Source organism: Micromesistius poutassou (genome assembly GCF_964030765.1).
Source record: "Micromesistius poutassou genome assembly, chromosome: 8".
NCBI classification, from domain to species: Eukaryota; Metazoa; Chordata; class Actinopteri; order Gadiformes; family Gadidae; genus Micromesistius; species Micromesistius poutassou.
Window position 1 is genome coordinate 2603072 of NC_140278.1, and position 18404 is coordinate 2621475.

General features: G+C 40.2%; 3 protein-coding genes across 6 annotated transcripts; 2 read left to right on the plus strand and 1 right to left on the minus strand.

Annotated features, from left to right (window-relative positions):
• Positions 1 to 1638: 1638 nt before the first annotated feature.
• Positions 1639 to 2962, minus strand: rpp38 (ribonuclease P/MRP 38 subunit). Of its 2 annotated transcripts, none has more exons than XM_084472369.1 (2): positions 2841 to 2962; positions 1639 to 2559 (listed from the first exon to the last, which is right to left on the minus strand). In XM_084472369.1, the coding sequence occupies exon 2, from the start codon at positions 2551 to 2553 to the stop codon at positions 1726 to 1728; it is 828 nt and encodes a 275-aa protein (XP_084328495.1). In that variant the 5' UTR covers positions 2554 to 2559; positions 2841 to 2962; the 3' UTR covers positions 1639 to 1725. The 2 variants fall into 2 exon arrangements, with proteins under 2 accessions (XP_084328495.1, XP_084328494.1); XM_084472368.1 differs by having other exon boundaries at positions 2837 to 2962.
• A 311-nt stretch (positions 2963 to 3273) lies between these two features.
• Positions 3274 to 4881, plus strand: acbd7 (acyl-CoA binding domain containing 7). The gene is made up of 4 exons (XM_084472155.1): positions 3274 to 3371; positions 4008 to 4125; positions 4257 to 4319; positions 4571 to 4881. The coding sequence occupies exons 1-4, from the start codon at positions 3360 to 3362 to the stop codon at positions 4642 to 4644; spliced, it is 267 nt and encodes an 88-aa protein (XP_084328281.1). The 5' UTR covers positions 3274 to 3359; the 3' UTR covers positions 4645 to 4881.
• A 510-nt stretch (positions 4882 to 5391) lies between these two features.
• Positions 5392 to 18259, plus strand: LOC311351606 (peroxisomal carnitine O-octanoyltransferase-like). 3 transcript variants are annotated; one of them, XM_084471782.1, is made up of 17 exons: positions 5392 to 5509; positions 5722 to 5838; positions 10224 to 10348; positions 10425 to 10606; positions 10706 to 10830; positions 12678 to 12786; positions 12904 to 12997; positions 13102 to 13227; positions 13335 to 13436; positions 13520 to 13603; positions 13708 to 13815; positions 15110 to 15240; positions 15322 to 15445; positions 15564 to 15642; positions 15886 to 15979; positions 17207 to 17326; positions 17555 to 18259. In XM_084471782.1, exons 2-17 carry the CDS (start codon positions 5724 to 5726, stop codon positions 17673 to 17675), a joined length of 1839 nt encoding a protein of 612 aa, XP_084327908.1. In that variant the 5' UTR covers positions 5392 to 5509; positions 5722 to 5723; the 3' UTR covers positions 17676 to 18259. The 3 variants fall into 3 exon arrangements, 2 of the variants coding, with proteins under 2 accessions (XP_084327908.1, XP_084327909.1); XM_084471783.1 differs by having other exon boundaries at positions 5401 to 5509; positions 5720 to 5838; positions 17207 to 17334; positions 17555 to 17644; XR_014636752.1 differs by lacking the exons at positions 17207 to 17326; positions 17555 to 18259 and having other exon boundaries at positions 5401 to 5509; positions 5720 to 5838; positions 15322 to 15642; positions 15886 to 15944.
• Positions 18260 to 18404: the final 145 nt, after the last annotated feature.

The window sequence follows — 18404 nt, forward strand, 5'->3', positions numbered from 1 at the left end:
TATTCCTATAGTGAGTTTGAGGGTTGGAAGGACTGTTCCAAAGCATTTTCCTCTTGAGTAGTATAGATGTTATTGACTTTTGGAGTTTGTAATGCCATTTTAGATGCTGTGGGTCCAGCGGGGGGTTTGATGAAGAATGTATTGCATTAATAAAGCACAATTTTTCAGTTCTTTGTTGAGCAAGGGGGTCCTTGATCAAAGGGTGGAGGGCCTTCAATTCTTCAAGGATGCATTTTTTTTCCCTCCCTCGTTTTATAAATTGGTCATTAGAAGTGTTAACCTTACAAACCTGTTTTGAGGATGGATCTTTGTTTTGTTGCATAAAATCTTTAATGCAATTGACCATTCACCGAAGTCCCATAGTCTTGGCGTGGTCTTGAGTGTCCTATTCAGCCATACGTGGTCAACATGTGGATCTGCTCAAAGCTACGAGGACGACTTGTACACAGGTTAGCGCTTTGTCTCTAGGACTGGATTAAAAAGCCATGCAATGCCTGCTTACTTTGGTGGTACTTTTTTTCACCTTATACGTGAGATACAAGCGTGTAACATCTGCTTTGATTACCAGCCTGTTATATTTGTGAAAAAGGTGTACTGATAAAACCCAGCCCTTTAGAGCAAAGCACTGAATCCTAACTGCTCCAGCAGCTGGTAGTGGCATATCGGCTCATGTGAAGGTTGCAAGAGTTTGTTTTAAATTGTCAAATAACATGTAAAATGCCAGTTAGATAACAGACAAAGTTTCAGTAGGCTATTTGCTTTTGAAAGGTTATGTCAACATCTTAAGTTGTATGTTTGTGTGTTGTGTAGCTAATGGCTAAAGTTTCCCTTAATGTGTGCTAATGTCCAGTATTTCTGAAACATTTCTAGCAAAATACATTGTTGAGTAATACAACCCTGTCCATCAGCCAGAGGGCCCCGACAGCTGAATCATTTTAAAGAAATGAGGAGCCGACAGAAATCTTAAGACTGCTGTGTCAACCGGAGTCCGCCACCCCCAGGCAGCGTGGCGGACTGTTGGGAGCAGTTCAAATGTGATACTTTCAGGTCAAGCAATGTTTTGTTTGAGCTCCAATATTCTTCCACTTCCTTCTCAACCCAACCTAAGTTCACTGCTTTAAATATTGATCTGGCTCTGTAACTAAGTTTAAGTTTTAGGGTATTTGTATAACTACTTGTGAAATCTAATTTGTTCATCATACCTTTGTAGGATTACAAGAAAGGTGCACTGAAACTTACTACAGGTCAAAGGTTCCAATGGGTAAATACAGCGAGTTATTCAGATTAGTGTACCATGTTCATGTATTTGGTCATGGATGTCACTCCCACAGAAGTTTGTATGAATTACAAGCATGTGCATTTTACAATTCTGTATTATTTCTAGTCAAACTGACAACTTGAGTAACTGCCTTATTTGGAAAAGTTTCTTGTGGTAAAAGAGTTATCAATGAAGAACAATATTTTTATTCAAAGCCACTAAGGTTTGTGAAACTCAGCTTGTACCAGCATAATTTAGACATGGCCCCATGCAAAGAAAGCTTACTCTTCGGCAAAGACTCGTCTGTTCAAACAGCATGGATATTCGATTAAATAAACTTGACTTTAAAAAAGTTTTGCGTATGTTGCTGTTTTATTAAGTCAAAGCCAAACAATACAATCCATCCGTGCAGAAAAAAAATTCAACAGTTCTAAAGAGACTGCTGATTAACTCATCTAGGGAAATTTCTACTTTTTGATTTTCTTTTTCCTCTTATTTGGGTTAGGAATAACCTTTTTTACACACAGGGGTTGAAGTGTACCAGACACAGCTTCTGATACCTCAGTTTGTGTGATGTCACATTCAGTGATCTCACGTTCGTCCTCCAGTTTACGCTTTTGGCCCCTCTTGTCACTGTCCAACAGTTCATCAGCCCCACTAGGGACAGCCGTGTCTTGTAGCCAGGCAACATGTAGTGGTGGCACCATGGGGATGATGTCAGTAACGAGATCCAAAAAGTGGTCCTCTTCCTTTATCTTACAGTGACGGAACCCCAGAGCAAGAACACTTTTTAATCGCAGTGGCTCAGAACAAATATTACTGAGCGCTGCCACCTGGCAGGCCGGGACCTCTCTTGATACGCTCAGTGCAATCAAGTGCTCTGTCATGTGTTTTGGTTTGGCCGACTTGCACACAAGCACCAACCTGAGCTGGTTCCTTTCCAAGGCCTTAGTCACCTCATTGATGCCAATTGCAAGCTGTCCTCTGGCAGACATATCCGTCCAACCGGTCTTTGGAGTGCGCAGCACGTTTGCGTCCTGGCTTTCTGGAGCAACGCACTCTGGGGATACAGATGGTGTCTTGTTTTTCCGTTCTTTAAACTTGCAAAACCCCTTTGTTTCTATTTTCTTAAACTCCATTGATTCCAGTTTAGATCTGATCGCCTTTTTAATGGAACACCAGTCCTTGTTGGAAAGTGGTTGCCATTGGTTTTTGAAAGGTGTGTTAAGGGAAGATTTTGCTGGAGTTTGCCTTTTCGCTTCCTTCTTGCTCGCCTTGCACGGAGTAGTAGCCATGATGATCTAGAACAACAAGAACATATACTATACATAACTATATTATTACCCTTCAGTTGCAAGACTAGACTCTCGGGGGTCATTGTCAATTACGCACACAATACAAGTAACGGTAGCCCAACATTAACCAACCAAACAACAGACTAAACAAGGTTGGCAATGAACAATATCGTAATATATTTACTACGAAACATTTAGGAGGCCTACACGTAAACTAAGACCATGAAGGCTCTCCCAAGTATCAAACATGTTTTATCATACAATATCCTTGATCATACTTTACCTACTGTCACTAGCTACTGAACGCAACGGTGGCGAATGAGATTTAGTCGTCTTTCTACCACCAGCAATTGCGTTTTAATAACGCCTCAGCACAGTAAACAACACATGACTCGTTTCACGGGCGCCGCCATTGTGTTTGACGATGACCAACTTTATTAATTCCAAAAACACAACAATGACGTGGCGAGCGTTGTTATGGAGCGTCGATATGGTAGGTAGTTGTTGGGCCTATGACATGTACAATTGTTTTATTTTGGTCAAAACCACAAAATCCACACACGAATATGCCCATGTACATTATTAGTTCCGACTTAGATCAAATTAGCTCTATGCTGCATTGTTCTGCATCCCGATGAATGAGAACCAATGAACGGGCTCTATAATAGATCGGACTCATATTGTCCCGCCCCCTTTTCTCGAACCACACTGCTGAGTGACAGCTCCAGTCGAGTTACAGCTGAAGAGACTGGAGACTGTAGGCTGCAGGGTCCTGTGGGGAACAGCAAAACGAATCAGGGAAGAACATGTCTCACCAGGTAGGCTAATGTCCGTGATATTTAGCTGGAGCTGGAGTTTATTTGTAGCAAAGGGTCTGGTTTTGTACGACATTAACCTGCGGTAACGTTAGACTATCAATTGGCCAACGTGATGGCTAAGCACTGCAATGTGTCTGTTACGATGAGATCAACAAAACTGAGCATGTAACAAGCAAAGGATCAAAATAACAAATAACTAGCGCTGGGATGATTATACAATACACCTATCCAAAATTGCAAATGGAGAATTATTTAATATTATTTATTGCTCGTGGGCAGAATTTGTCACAATATGAATGATAATATCGATTTGTTTGCAGTTGCATGTCATTGTATACATGAAATAGCTTCAGAATACACAGTAAAGTTACCATAATATAATACAATATATTACATTATATAATAGGATACCCATTTTAATGGATTTAGGACTACAAATGCATATTGTATGTCAATATACTTTACAATATGCACTCCAACACATGACTCTGCAGACCCATTTCGTAGATGAGATAGAGGAATGCGCAATAACATGAAGTAAATCTTTATGCACACGTACTTAATGTAACTAAATATGCCATGGGTCATGCGCCAACGCCAACGTCACCAACGTGTCTCAATCCTTCACTTAATAAGGCCGAATTTGAGAAGATAGCAGAGGATGTGAAGAAGGTGAAGACCAGGCCGTCGGACCTGCAGCTGTTGGACTTGTATAGCCTTTATAAACAGGCTGTCGTGGGAGACATCAACATTGGTATGTCTTCATATGCAGGACGGGGCTGGCACATTTTAGGATGTGAAATTAGAGTGATTTCATGTTAACATTTTGTAAAGCTAATTTACATGTCTGATATACTTTATGTATTTCTCATATTTTTTTCCAAGATAAACCTGGAATGACTGACATGAAAGGAAAAGCAAAGTGGGAGTATTGGAACACAAGGAAAGGTATAATAAAACGCCTTACAATTCTAATGGCTTGCATTTCGGACACATCAAATACAATTTATTTTTGTTATTATATTTATGTTACCAAGATTGGCCAGAAAAGGGATAAAAGTTATACTTAAACATGAATCTGTATTGTTGCTGCATTTATGATAATTATGGCCAAGGGTTTATTCAAATGAGGGAGATATTTAACATAAATAAATGATGTTTGTTCTTGTGGTTAACTTCTTCTGTACACACTCTTTCAGGAATGTCAAAGGAAGACGCCATGTCTGCCTATATCACACTGGCAGAGGAATTAATCCAGAAACACGGGATGTGAGATTAGTAGAGAAAACACGCTAAACCACGACTGTTATACATGGTACATAACCCATACCACAAAGCCGCTATCCTATGTTGTGTTAACATAAATGTGTGATCACTGATTTCACAAATATCTTTGCACTTAGTTTTTTTAATGGTTTTAATTGTTTGCAAAGAATGACTAATTTAACAATATGCTATTTAAATGATGAACTAACTTGTAACATGTTACAAAATAAACATTTGAAAATGTCCTACTTTTTAAAAAATATAATTATTTGACTTACTTTGTGTACTTTTGTGTTCAGACATAATATTGGAAGTTATTTTATGTTATGAGAGTCAGACTTTATTTTGTGTGTGTGTGTGTGTGTGTGTGTGTGTGTGTGTGTGTGTGTGTGTGTGTGTGCGCGTGTGTGTCTAGAAAATTTAGATCAGATATCTTTCTCATTGAGTTATAGCTGCAGTAGAAAATGTATATTGCAGGGTTAAGTAGACCAGTCAAAATCTTACACAGTGCACCTAATATTATTGGAACAACATTTGCATTCATTCTTCATCTACAATATATATATAATACGATATGGCCTGTTAAGCCATATATCAGTCTCAGTCTCTGCAGTGTATGCTTATGTAAACTAACTTCCTATGCTCAAATGCCTCGAGGGACGGCAAGTGCAGAAAAAAAACGGCAAACACAAATGACAAGAGGATTTCTATCAGTCATGCGCAATCACACCATCCGGGAACTGGTGTCCAAGTACAAAAACAAGCGCTGTGCTGCAGTCTCCGCAGTGACTGAACTGCGCACAACAACCTATAGCTAAACAACCAGAACTACAATAACTGACAAGATCATCGTTAATGCGCAATATAGAAAGGTAAGTTGAACCTCTAAACCAATGTAAAAAATGTGACCGAGGTCAAAGGTTTTCTAGAACTGCTCCGTAAAATTTGTATGGCTAAGAAAGTATTTACATTTGTGGCGTTTCTTTTAGACATATATGCTAAATAGGCCTACTTAAAAGTAATAAAAACTAAATAAATAATTAACTCAACACAAAACTTCTCGTCCCTACTACACTTTAAAGAGATATGGCGAATGAATTGTCAGATCCTCTGCAAGAGCGGACCTTTCAGTACCAGGACAGCCTCCCTCCACTCCCGGTCCCCTCGCTGGAGGGCAGCCTTTCCAAGTACCTGGATGCAGGTGAGACAGTAGAAACCGTGTTTTATCGTCCTGTTTGTGTCGCCCGCAGGGACCATGTGAGTCGCCCGCAGGGCATGTTCGATTAATATTTATATGAATTGTGTTGTTCTTTTTAAATCAATAACACTTGCATTGATGTCGATTTTATGGAACATTTAAAAAAAAAATGTTTGAACTCCAGTGTTGTGCATGAACTAGTTCAAAAGAACTAGTTCATTGAACAAGTTAATTTTTCTATGAACTTTGAACTGAACGTAACATATTTTTAACTAAAGAACTTGAACTTGAACTAGTTCAGATTTGTGACATTCTGAATTTATGCTTAGGTCCAGATGGCATGTTTATTAAATAGAGTTACTGCCTTAGTTGTGATGAATGTAACAGGTGTACAAATAATATCCACAACAATCTGAAATTGTACTGATGGGCAGCAGGTAATGGAGAGGATTCATTTTAAAAGATAAGCACAGAATACTCACTCCAACAGTTTTTCTTTCGGTTTCTAAAAAAAACCTGTTAATGAACTGAACATGAACTAGTTCAAAACTGAGTTGGTGAACTATGAACGTGAATTTATTCATTTTCTTTTATATGAACTGAACTTTGAACTAGTTCATATGAAGTGTGAACTTGCACAACACTGACAAACTCTAACCTTGTCTGGTTAAAGTTCAATATCGTGCGCCCTCTTTGCTGAGACAAGCTAGCGAGCACAACTTAAATGGGAGCGTACCTATTCCTCGGACAACAGCCTTCCGAGTTTCAAGTGGGGAAATCTCCCAGCTTTCTTGCGGACATAGACCTCTGAAAAATAAGTCCCGCCTCTGAGGCTCCGGTTTCCTCGGTCAAATGAAATAACATGGGGTTTTTGAATGATCGTACATAACAAACTCTGTAGGTGATGAAGAAGTAAAAGCTGCGTCACGTTTTGAACTACACACATTTTCCATCTAGTTTCGACTGGCTTTTTGGATTGTCGTGCCGTTAAAGTAGTAAACGATTATAAATGCTATCCAAAAAGCCAGTGTTTAGTTTAGAAAGGGCTCATTTTTTCCACCATCATTTCCATAATTGCCGAATTGCATGACATAAGGCTATGCCTTTGCTGATTTAATTCAGCATTTTGTTACGGTAGATCACAGGCCACGTGACGCGCATATCCAAATATGACGAGGAGAGATTAGGCTATATATTGTTATATATGTATCTTACCTATCAATCATTACAGTAGGCTCTCAGCATGGTCAGCAGGCCTACTGTTGCATGTTTCTTTTGCAGTAAGCTACAGGCTAGGCCCAACAGTTCAATTTGCACAGCACTGGACACTTCATCTGCTTTCTGGTTACTTTGCAGTTCATTTTTTGCTTTTTAAATCTAGGATTACACTCATGTTTGTATATTCCTACTTCCTAATCCTAGTGTCTTGCATCGAGGCTTGGCCTTTTCCTTCTATTATCTCATCTGTTCTCCATTGTATTGTGCACCCTAGTGGAGAGTTTCAAACCAAATCTCGGTATACGTCAGAGATGTATAGTACCGAAGTAGAACTAATTCACTACTGTACTTAAGTACTAAAATGTATCCTACTTCCACTTTTACTTCACTACATTTTTTTTTTAGAGTTTAATACTTTTACTCCAATACATTTTTCATGTGCTGATTCGTTACTCGTTACAATTATAAAAATGTTATCCCATTGATTTCTGTTAGAAGACTCATTGCTCGTTAGCCGGAAACGGAAAGGGGGGCTGTTTACGTTTGGTTGTAGTCTTTTCTTTCAGTTCTCTGTCTCAACAGTAGGGCTAGAACCGAACGAAAAGAATACAACCAAACGTAAACAGCCCCCCTTTCCATTTCCGGCCAACGAGCAATGAGTCTTCCAACAGAAATCAATGGGATTTACAAAATGCGATGAAATAGCAATCAAACACGACAGAAACTGTATTTCGCTACGATACTTGATTTGGAACATCAACAAACACCACTAACCACTCGGTGAGTTGCACATTTCTGAAAACGAACGTTTAAGGTTGTTTTAAGGACACGTCACCAGCCATTCTGAAGCAGGCAGGGGCGATTCTAAATGAGCCAAATACCCGAGACAGGACCAATAGTCAAAATGTTCTTTATTTCATCCTAGACAAACCAGAAAGGGGGCTCAATGTTCAAAATACCGGAATTGTCCTTTAACTTACCCATGTTTGTCACTTAACCGTTTTCTTGGAATACCCTTCTGGCCTTTGAGATGTTTTAGTTGTTTGTTTTTACATAAACACTTGTATGTGGCCTTTGACACAGCTCTTAAGACAGCTCTGTATGTATTCCTGTCCTTGTACTGCTGCTACAGCCAAAGGAATTGTGTGTCCTTCAGTTTAAATATTTGAGATAATATAAACAATATGATATTCAAACTTTTGACTGCTTTCTTTAATATAAACATAACAATACTTTTACTTTCAGTACTTGAGTAGTACATTTTAAAATAAACTACTTGCAATACTTAAGTACAAAACATTTTGAATACTTTAGTACTTCCACTTAAGTGGGGTGTTTAAAGAACACTTCTACTTCTACTCAAGTCACTTTTTTGATACAGTACTTGTACTTTATATATTTCTGGTATACATGCACCTGTAGCCTACTGTATAATGACAATAACGTTTAATTTATCTGTTCCAGATATAAAGTGCTATAAAAATATAAATATATATAATAGGCTACATTAAGGCCGAACAAGAACCCAACTACCTTCATTGGAAAGAAACATAAAGCGACCAATAACCATGTGTGTTAATAGGCTAAAGAACAGAAACTATTGATTCTCTGATCTATTGAATAATCACTTGGCACATTTTCTTTTCAAAACATTAATTTAATTTTGAACTTGTATTGGACCTGTATTGGATACTTTGCTCGAGTTTATTTTTGTTATTATTATTTTAACGCATGCCGTAGCCTACTATGCAGTGTTCATTCATGCAGCCCCTATGTAAACATTTTTTTCACAATCCACATGCTATTTCTATGCAGTTTCACACATATGAACAATCTTTGTTAAGTTCCGACTTGCCATGGCACATCAAAATAGCAATACCAACTGTGTTATTCGCTAGTGCATTTAGACCAGGTATTTTTCGGTCAGTCGTGCAATTGCAGTGGCGCAATTTTTAGATCACTAAAATAGCACCAAGTATCATTTGCGCCGGAACATGCCTCTGCTTTTCGCCGACATGCCTCTCCAGGTCCAAGTGTAGTGACGCCTGTTTGCTGCAGGGGTAAATCAGCTTTGCGCCAGGTGCAAACTAGCAACGATACATACAAACTGTCCAAACGTCACAAAAACAAAAGCCAATTTACAGCCTAATCTCTCTCCATCTATTTGGGAATGCGTTGAAAAAGGGTCCTAGATTGAATGGGGGTCTATGGGGCTAGACTGCCAAATGTATCTCTTTCACCTGCTTGTTGTTGAAATATCGCAGATTTTATAGTAGATTCCGCAAGTTCAATATAGATTGTAGCTCAAAAGTCAAATGAATGAGTACTTATGTCCTTTCGATTTCTTACAGTTTGGGCTGTTGTTGGCCGTACACGCTAGCATTCTTCTAATGAATGCTGATTGGTCAGGGACGGACTTGCGACTGATTACGACCAGAGACCCCTATTGATGGCATCTGAAGCTGAAGCACAATCAGAAACATTATCTTAAGGAGGACATTCCGTCGAAGTTAATTGTTATATATTATATGTATATATATATATATATATATATATATTATATATATATTATATATGCGGAAGTGCCAAAGTGACTCAGAACTTGCCGTAAAGTAGGACCTCTGGCAGTGACGTCATCATCTTTTTGAACAGATTTTTAGAACCGATAATTGAACTTAAAAAATTCAATATTCAGCTGAGTGTATTATCTTAGCCCCCCCTTTTGAATGTGACTTTCAAAATACTTGAAAATGACACCATGAGAAAAGTGGAATTTGAGGGTGAAACCCGTCGACTCCCATTCATTCTGCACTCACTGGCGAGCGGCCTAGCATGGACAGAGATGTGTTACCAACCAGTTCAGAAACCGGAAGTCACCAGAGAGTGCCAGTTCTCTTCATATTAGACATTGACTCTGGTAGGGTGTAGTCATTGTAGTTGCTTCTCTATTACATAAATGTGTATGTTAATATAACCTTTTATTCTAATTGATTTACGCTGAACTTCAGCTCCACAAAGGATTAACGGCACTGATATTTTCAGTTGTAAGCAAAGGTTTCTGAGTGGTTAATCGTGGTCCATAATGTACAATAAGGAGCTGGGACACCAGCCCTGACTACGGTCATATGGCTGCTGGAGCACTCATTCTGGAGGGTTTGTTTTCTCTTCAGTGCGTCCATTTGCAACCGAGCAGGAGTACGAGGCTACAGTGGAGAATGTCAGGAGCTTCAAAGAGGGTGTTGGTCAAGTCCTGCAGCAGAAACTACTCCACAGAGCGAGTACCAAGAGGAACTGGGTGAGTGCTAGTCCCCAGGTCATCACTGGTTGGTTTAGTTGATGTGGTGCGTTTATCAAGAGTCCCTTTTCCCCAGCTGGAGGAGTGGTGGCTGGACACGGCCTACCTGGAGGTGCGGATGCCCTCTCAGCTCAACGTCAACTTTGGAGGGCCGGCCCCCTACCTGGAGCACTGCTGGCCCCCCGCTGAAGGAACTCATCTGCAGAGGACCAGTGTTGGCATGTGGCACACGCTGCAATACTGGGACCTGATCCGCACGTAAGAATCCCTGTACATCATATCGTCACACATCACAGATATCACCAATCAAAGGGGTGTTTGTCCTGTGCTTGATTGTGTCTCCATGTTTGTTGTCAGGGAGAGGATGGCTCCTCATAAGGCTGGCAGATCAGGGCTGGATATGGACCAGTACCGCATGCTGTTCTGCACCTGTAAGGTACCTGGAGTCACCAAGGACACCATCCTCAACTACTTTAAAACAGGTAACATTCCTGCTTTACATGTTTTAAACCAATGTGTTTGTCCAAATCGTATAATCATAACTATACAAATAACTATACACTATACAATTATACATGGGGAGCCAGTGTAGTCAGCCAGGACTAGAGGGATGTGTCCCCTACATCCAGTGTAGTCAGCCAGGACTAGAGGGATGTGTCCCCTACATCCAGTGTAGTCAGCCAGGACTAGAGGGATGTGTCCCCTACATCCAGTGTAGTCAGCCAGGACTAGAGGGATGTGTCCCCTACATCCAGTGTAGTCAGCCAGGACTAGAGGGATGTGTCCCCTACATCCAGTGTTGTGAGGAGTCCTACTGCGTATTCTGCAACAACTGTAAACAGGCAACTGTTGCATTGTTAGGCAAGTCAGTAATGAGTTACAGTAGTCCAGGCAGGAGGAAATATGGGGAGTTTTTGGGGAGCCTTGGTTTGACTTGCATACTGTTTGTGATTTGTAAAGGGAAGGGTTGAACAAGACCCTTAACGTGCTGACTAAAGTTGAGGTACTGATAAAAATTGACCCCACTAAGTTTCGAGTGTTTGAGTGTTTCGTGTTAAGGGTCCAAGGTGGCCCTGATAATATGTAGGACATGACGTGGTTTAGATTAAAATATTCACATATTATAAAAAAAATTATATATAAAACCACTACCAGGATGGTAAACATGAATATTAATATTACCAACCAATAAAATGTGGTCATAAATAAAAATCTGAAAATGGTGTTTGGAGGGTGATACATAATCAAGATTGATTTGAACATCAGTACTATCAGGGCTGGGAGGTTTTTTCACTGAGATAAGAGCACAGTTTACGTTTCTTTACTGCAAGTATATATATTGTTGTTGTTGTTTGTTTTTAGGATGCCCATTTTCATCTGGCCGGGGACTACAGCAGGATATTAGCCATGCTGGCTAAAGCTGCCCTTTTTACTGTATTTAATGCAGTTGATCAATTGGGACTGTCCACGTACAATAAAACAATAAACTAAACTAAACTAAGTCCACCTCCCCTAGCACTCGTCAAGGGAAGCTGAAGAATGTATATTTGGGGGAACATAATTCGGAAGGAGCCCTTATGTCACTAGATGTCTTAAAGGAGAACCTGAGGGTCACTCAAGGTTGAGGGAAGCTAAAAACCAGACGAAAATTGATTCGACCAAGCCAGAGATCTGCAGTGGCGCTACCAAATAGCTATAAAGCTAACCTATGGGGGCAAGCTCTTTATCCGCTTTTGGGGCTTCTAAACACATTCAGAAAACCATTCCAAGACCTATGTAACACGAGTTCCTTACGAGACACCACCATGCTCGTTTAACTGAAATAGCAGAACGGATACGCTCCCAGCCACTAGCCAGTGGCTGTGCTTCCGCGCACATCCGTTCTGCTATCGGCTAGTAAGGGCTTTCTGGATATGTCCAGTATAATTTATACTGTTTCGCCACACTATTTGAGTTATACGAGCATGGTGGTGTCTCGTAAGGAACCAACTTGTGTTACATAGGTCTTGGAATGGTTTTCTGAATGTGTTTAGAAGCCCCAAAAGCGGATTCATTTGGGATAAGAGTTTTATTTGCCAGAGACTTTTTTTTTGTAGGGCCCAGTCAACTGGAAATGTGTATTTTTCTTTCATGTTTACTCAAGAAATGTGCAACATTTCCTCCATGACTCAAAGCACTTGTGATAATAGAGCAATGTGCCTGCTTAGGGTATTAGTGGCTATTGGAAATACCGGCAGGAGTAGGAAGAGGTCAAGCAGAAAGTGGGATCGCTCCAAAAGGGGGAGTATGTTTGTGTGACTGTAGCATTTATTCTGTGATATTCTTCCAGAGAGTGAGGGCCCCTGTCCCTCCCATGTTGTGGTGATGCGTCGTGGAAGAATCTTTACCTTTGATGCTCTTCATGATGGAAAGATTCTAAGTCCTCCAGAGCTGCTCAGGTATCACACGCCCTTACACGCACGCATAAATATGTTGAAGCTTCAGTACCACAAGAGAAAAGTACTTTAATCTACTTTTGCATGTATCTGTATGTTTTTGTGTTCTGTTTTATATAGGCAGCTGCAGTATGTGACTGAGTGTTGTGAAGGAGGGCCAGAAGGAGATGGGGTCGCTGCCCTCACCTCAGAAGAGAGAACCACTTGGGCCAAGGTGAGGCTGTCTACCGTACCGTATTAGAGGTGTTTGTTAAACTCAACTGTGTAGCGACGAACGTCTCACCATACCTCAGAGCTCCTCTCTGTCCACCTCCCCAGGCCAGAGAGCATCTGATCAGCATTGACCCCGTCAACACCAGCATCCTGGAGACCATCCAAAGCAGTCTGTTTGTTCTCTCTCTGGACGACGCTAAACCCTATGCCAGCGCAGAAGACTACACTCCGGTACATACTTCAAAACCAGATCACTAGAACCAGTGTGTTGTGATACTGACTGATAGTGTTCCAACCAAAAACGTTTTTTTGCCTTTATTTTCTTTCCCATATCTCAGCTGACGTTGGAAACTCTAACAGGTGACCCCACCATTCGCTGGGGAGACAAATCGTACAACTCCATTTCATACGCAGATGGAACATTTGGATGCAACTGTGATGTGAGTTTTCATCTCAAAACCTCCTTGTGTAATCTTGCACGCCATTCTTCATAAATTCCCAATCTGTGAAACCTCTGTTCCAGCATGCACCCTATGATGGCATGATTATGGTGTCTTTGTCTTACTACATAGACTGCAGACTTAAAGCCTCTGGTGGGAAGTGGAAGGTAATCCATTCAGCTGCACAATCTTTTTGGCTTGAAACATTCCAGTTTGTTTCAAATTCTGAATGGAACTAATTCCATGGGATTACACACACTTTTCTTACCAGGGTTCAAATATGGTGAGAGCCATATCTCTCCCTGAAGAACTGCTGTTCACGCTGGATGACAGAGTAAGACATGATGTCCAACTTGCCAAACAACACTTCCTGGAAACGGTGAGCCAGTAGGCAACACTGGTTGTTAAAATTTTTAATTTTTTTTATTTATTAGTTTATTTGTCAGGGACAATGCAGCGCACATTATTACATACATAGCTATCACAGTCAATGCCATAAAAATGTCTGTAGATTTGTTACATAAAAGGTTTCTAGACGTTGGCTAATTTGCAACCCCAGTCCCTGGTCAGACCTTTCTAAAAACATGTTGTAGTCCAAAAATATTCTAAAAAGTGTAGTATACGTGTGCATACACCTCTCTATACACATAGAGACCAACAAAACATCAAGGGTAATCTTAGTGTTCATACCCTAACCATACACATCAGAACAACCACAACATACATAGGAACATCACAAACAGCAAGTCACGTAACACAACCCCCAGACACCCAGCCGCCCGCAAGCTCTCACTTGTACGGACAGCCAGCCACAATATACTCAAATACAATAACACAGACAGCAAATCACATACGATACAACCCCCAGATACCCAACCCCCTGCAAACTCTCACCTATGCGAACAGCAGGTATCTACACAGACAGTACAGTAAAACATAGACAATAGAGTGAGTGTATGTGCGTGCGTGTGTGTGCGTGCGTGCGTGCATGCAAGCGTGCGTGTCTTAGTGGTCACATCCCTGATTTACTTTCAGCCAGTGTTTTACCTTACTGCTAAATGTTTTCAGTTCTGTTTGTGTTTTTAGTTCTATCGGTAAGTCGTTCCAAAAGCGGGTTCCTATTACTGAAAAACATGACTGGCTGAAAGAAGTTTTGCGCCCCTCTACTATGCAGTTACCACCCACTGCTCCCCTTGTGGCCGCGCTCCTTGACTTTGTTTTCATGACAAATGGACAAAGTACAGAGGGCGCCAGATTATTTGCGCATATAAAAATTATTTTAAGAAAAGAAAACTTAATAAAATTGTCAAAACTTAATAACTTATATTTTTGTAAAATTAAACAGTGATGTGATGTTATTGGTTTCTGGTCCATTATTTTCAGTGCCTGTTTGTATAATGATGTGACTGGTTTGACGGTTGTCTGGGAGGCTTGGCCCCATACGGTAATACAGTATGATAAGTGAGAGAGTATCATTGCATGAAAGAACAAAAAAGCTGCCTTGACCGGGATGTGATGTCTTATCATTCTGAAGCAGTTCAGGTTTGTCCGGACAGTCTTGCAGAGTTTCTTAACGTGTTTTTTGAAATTAAGTTGTGAGTCTAAAATAATACCTAAAAATCACATCTAAATGTAATTTACACATACTAAATATCATCTGTTTGATTTCCCAGGCACAAAACCTGCAGCTTGTGTGTCTTGCATTCACCGCCTTTGGAAAAGCCGCCATTAAACAGAGGAAACTCCATCCTGATACCTTTGTTCAGCTGGCAATGCAGTTAGCCTACTACCGAAAGCATGGAAGGTACTGAGCCTAGAACATGCCCTTCTTCCGTCTTCACCACACATCCTCTGACCTGTTGGACTCAACTCTCCCTCGTTTCAGACCAGGAAGTTGTTATGAGACCGCGATGACGCGCAGGTTCTACCACGGCAGGACGGAGACCATGAGACCCTGCACCCAGGAGGCCGTCCTCTGGTGTCAGGCCATGACCGACCCCATGTGCACTGTTAGTGTGTGTGTGTGTGGGTGTGGGTGTGTGTGTGTGTCCGTGTGAGCTTGTGACAGAAGGACAGGAAGTGAGTACATGTCTAAAGTCCTTCATTGATCTCCATGGTAACTCTCAGGAGGATGTGAAGAGGAAAGCTCTGCTGAAGGCGTTCAACAAGCACAACAAACTCATGGCTCTGGCCCAGAACGGAGAAGGTGGGATTCCTCTTTCTGTGACATGTGGTTTATTTGTGTGTTTCCTCATCGTATTGCTAGAGAAAATGGCAGTAATTAATGGCAATAATTATTTAATTAGAATTTTCTTATGGACATTATTGGTCATCTTAATGTGGTGGTTATTTTTTGTTGTGAGAGAAATGGTTCATAGCATTTGTTTTAAACAATGTTTATTATCTCAATAGCGTATTTCTAATAATAATGAATTGATTATGCTTGCAGGTTTTGACAGGCATCTGCTGGGCCTGTATCTGGTCGCTAAGGAGGAGGGACTCCCTACTCCACATCTCTTCATGGATCCACTTTATGCCAAGAGGTGTGGTTACACCTGTAGTACCTGCTTATACTATGTGTATTTATGTCACAGCAGACCTATTAAGAAAACACAACAGAATAAATGATTGAATTAATTAGCTTTGATAAACTTGAAATAAGAAATCCATTGGTAATATTTAACATTTGGTTTGAATATGCATACACTGCAGTGGTATCCCATACATGCAAAATGTTTAGATATAAATATACAACCCTTGGTAACCCAGAGTGCACCCTTTAAGTAGTAAGGGGATTTCAAACAGGAAGCACCTGTGATGGGAATGCTTTTTCTTGAACAGAGGATTCTATTGCTTTGTCTAGTTACCTTCTATAGTCTGACCATGTGAACTCTGTCTAGTTACCTTCTATATTCTGACCATGTGAACTCTGTCTAGTTACCTTCTAGTCTGACCATGTGAACTCTGTCTAGTTACCTTCTATATTCTGACCATGTGAACTCTGTCTAGTTACCTTCTATATTCTGACCATGTGAACTCTGTCTAGTTACCTTCTAGTCTGACCATGTGAACTCTCTGTCTAGTTACTTTCTATAGTCTGACCATGTGAACTCTCTGTCTAGTTACCTTCTATAGTCTGACCATGTGAACTCTGTCTAGTTACTTTCTATAGTCTGACCATGTGAACTCTGTCTAGTTACCTTCTATAGTCTGACCATGTGAACTCTCTGTCTAGTTACCTTCTATAGTCTGACCATGTGAACTCTGTCTAGTTACCTTCTATAGTCTGACCATGTGAACTCTCTGTCTAGTTACCTTCTATAGTCTGACCATGTGAACTCTGGGCTTTTGTTTGACACAGAAAGGCCCTTGTGACCGTGCTAGAGTCTGATTTGATGAGGGACAGGGTGAAAAGGAGTCGACGGCTACTAGCGTTTCACCTGCTAAACTTAAATTCCAGTTAACTAGCATTTGATAGAGTTGTCATAAGAAATGCAATGTTGGCGTGTATTTGGGAATTACTTTGACTATCCTTTTTATGTTTAGGCCTGTATGAATTCTACAAACCACATGGTGCTTCTGATGTTTAAGAAATATACAGTTTGATTACAGCATTCAGAGCAAAAGGCAAAGTGTACAGAGCACCGTTATTGAATTATTTTCAGTTGCTGTTAAGGAAGTTTGTAATTCAGTGTGTATCCTTGGTGCCTCTGGTATAGTCAGCTGCAGTGTGTGAGAGTGTATGTGTAAGTGTGTCTGTGTCCCCACAGTGGTGGAGGTGGTAACTTTGTGTTATCGTCCAGTCTGGTTGGGTACCAAACAGTTGTTGGTGTTGGGGCTCCAATGGTACCGCATGGATACGGCTGCTTCTATAATATCAGAGACGACAGGTAGGAAGGTACTTTGATAAGTTACCTTAAGTAGTATTTACTGTGCAACTGATGAATATATATATATATATATATCTTATATATCTTTCTTATCATCATATTTTAGGGGGCTGCTTAAAAGGCTGGGCGTCATAGCATCTTTGGGGCTTGTAGGATCTTTGACAAACAATGATTATGTCTGCCATTTTAAACATTGTAATGTAAATATTAACTCTGCTCTACTTTCAGGATTGTGATGTCCATCACTGCTTGGAAATCAGACCCGCAGACGGATGCTGAGTCATTGTTTCAGAACCTGTGTTCCTCTCTGCATGATATTCTGCAGACAGCCACCACCTCTCAGCTCTAACCTCTCTAGCTTAATAGTCTTTAGCTTAAATTCAAGTTGAGTTCAAGTTAAACTAGTTTAATGTTGGATAATTATATTGTAATATGTTGTACTGCTGCTAAAGAGTCTCTTGTGTAGGAACACAATTTTCTAATTTTATATCTGTAAAGTTTTGTAAAGTTCAAATTCAGGGACTTTGAGCTCATCCAGTCTTTGAAAAAAAACTCAGAATATCAGAAGAGGTCATACTTTGTTCTTGAGTGGTCAAAAATCTGTATGACTTTGACTGGGAAAGATTATTCAATTTCAATAATTTTTTGTAAGAGTAAAAACGTTTGATATTAGAACTAGGCCTACATTTCAGGAGTAGTTAAATATTTATGCTTGATACCAGTGTAAATAGAAATGGCCCATGATGGAAAAAAGTACAAGTAAGCCGCCGATTATATAGATGAATAAAGATGGATATTGGAAATCTGTGTCAGATTTCTGCTGTGAATTTTTTTCTATTTTTGAACGATGAGTCCCTCATACATTTCGTCCATTTTAAAGAATGGACATTGATATCTCACTCTTAGTTTGCTGAGTATCACAAACAACGTTGATGGAATTACAAATAAACGGCTTTGAATGTCCATCTGTTGTGTGTTTTTCTGCGAAAGTTAAGGGATCGTCTAAAAAGTTCATGAGGCAATATGTAACACTGTAATTTCATTTAAATGACGAAAAATATCAACTATTTTATTGTGA

Coding starts and splice junctions, on each gene's coding strand:
- rpp38 (XM_084472369.1), bottom strand. CDS start 2,553: ATGGCTACTACTCCGTGCAAGGCGAGCAAGAAGGAAGCGAAAAGGCAA.
- acbd7 (XM_084472155.1), top strand. Junction 4,126..4,256: donor CGTGGGAGACATCAACATTG/GTATGTCTTCAT, acceptor TTTTTTTCCAAG/ATAAACCTGGAATGACTGAC. Junction 4,320..4,570: donor GTATTGGAACACAAGGAAAG/GTATAATAAAAC, acceptor ACACTCTTTCAG/GAATGTCAAAGGAAGACGCC.
- LOC311351606 (XM_084471782.1), top strand. CDS start 5,724: ATGGCGAATGAATTGTCAGATCCTCTGCAAGAGCGGACCTTTCAGTAC. Junction 13,228..13,334: donor GCGCAGAAGACTACACTCCG/GTACATACTTCA, acceptor CCCATATCTCAG/CTGACGTTGGAAACTCTAAC. Junction 15,446..15,563: donor TGACCGACCCCATGTGCACT/GTTAGTGTGTGT, acceptor GGTAACTCTCAG/GAGGATGTGAAGAGGAAAGC.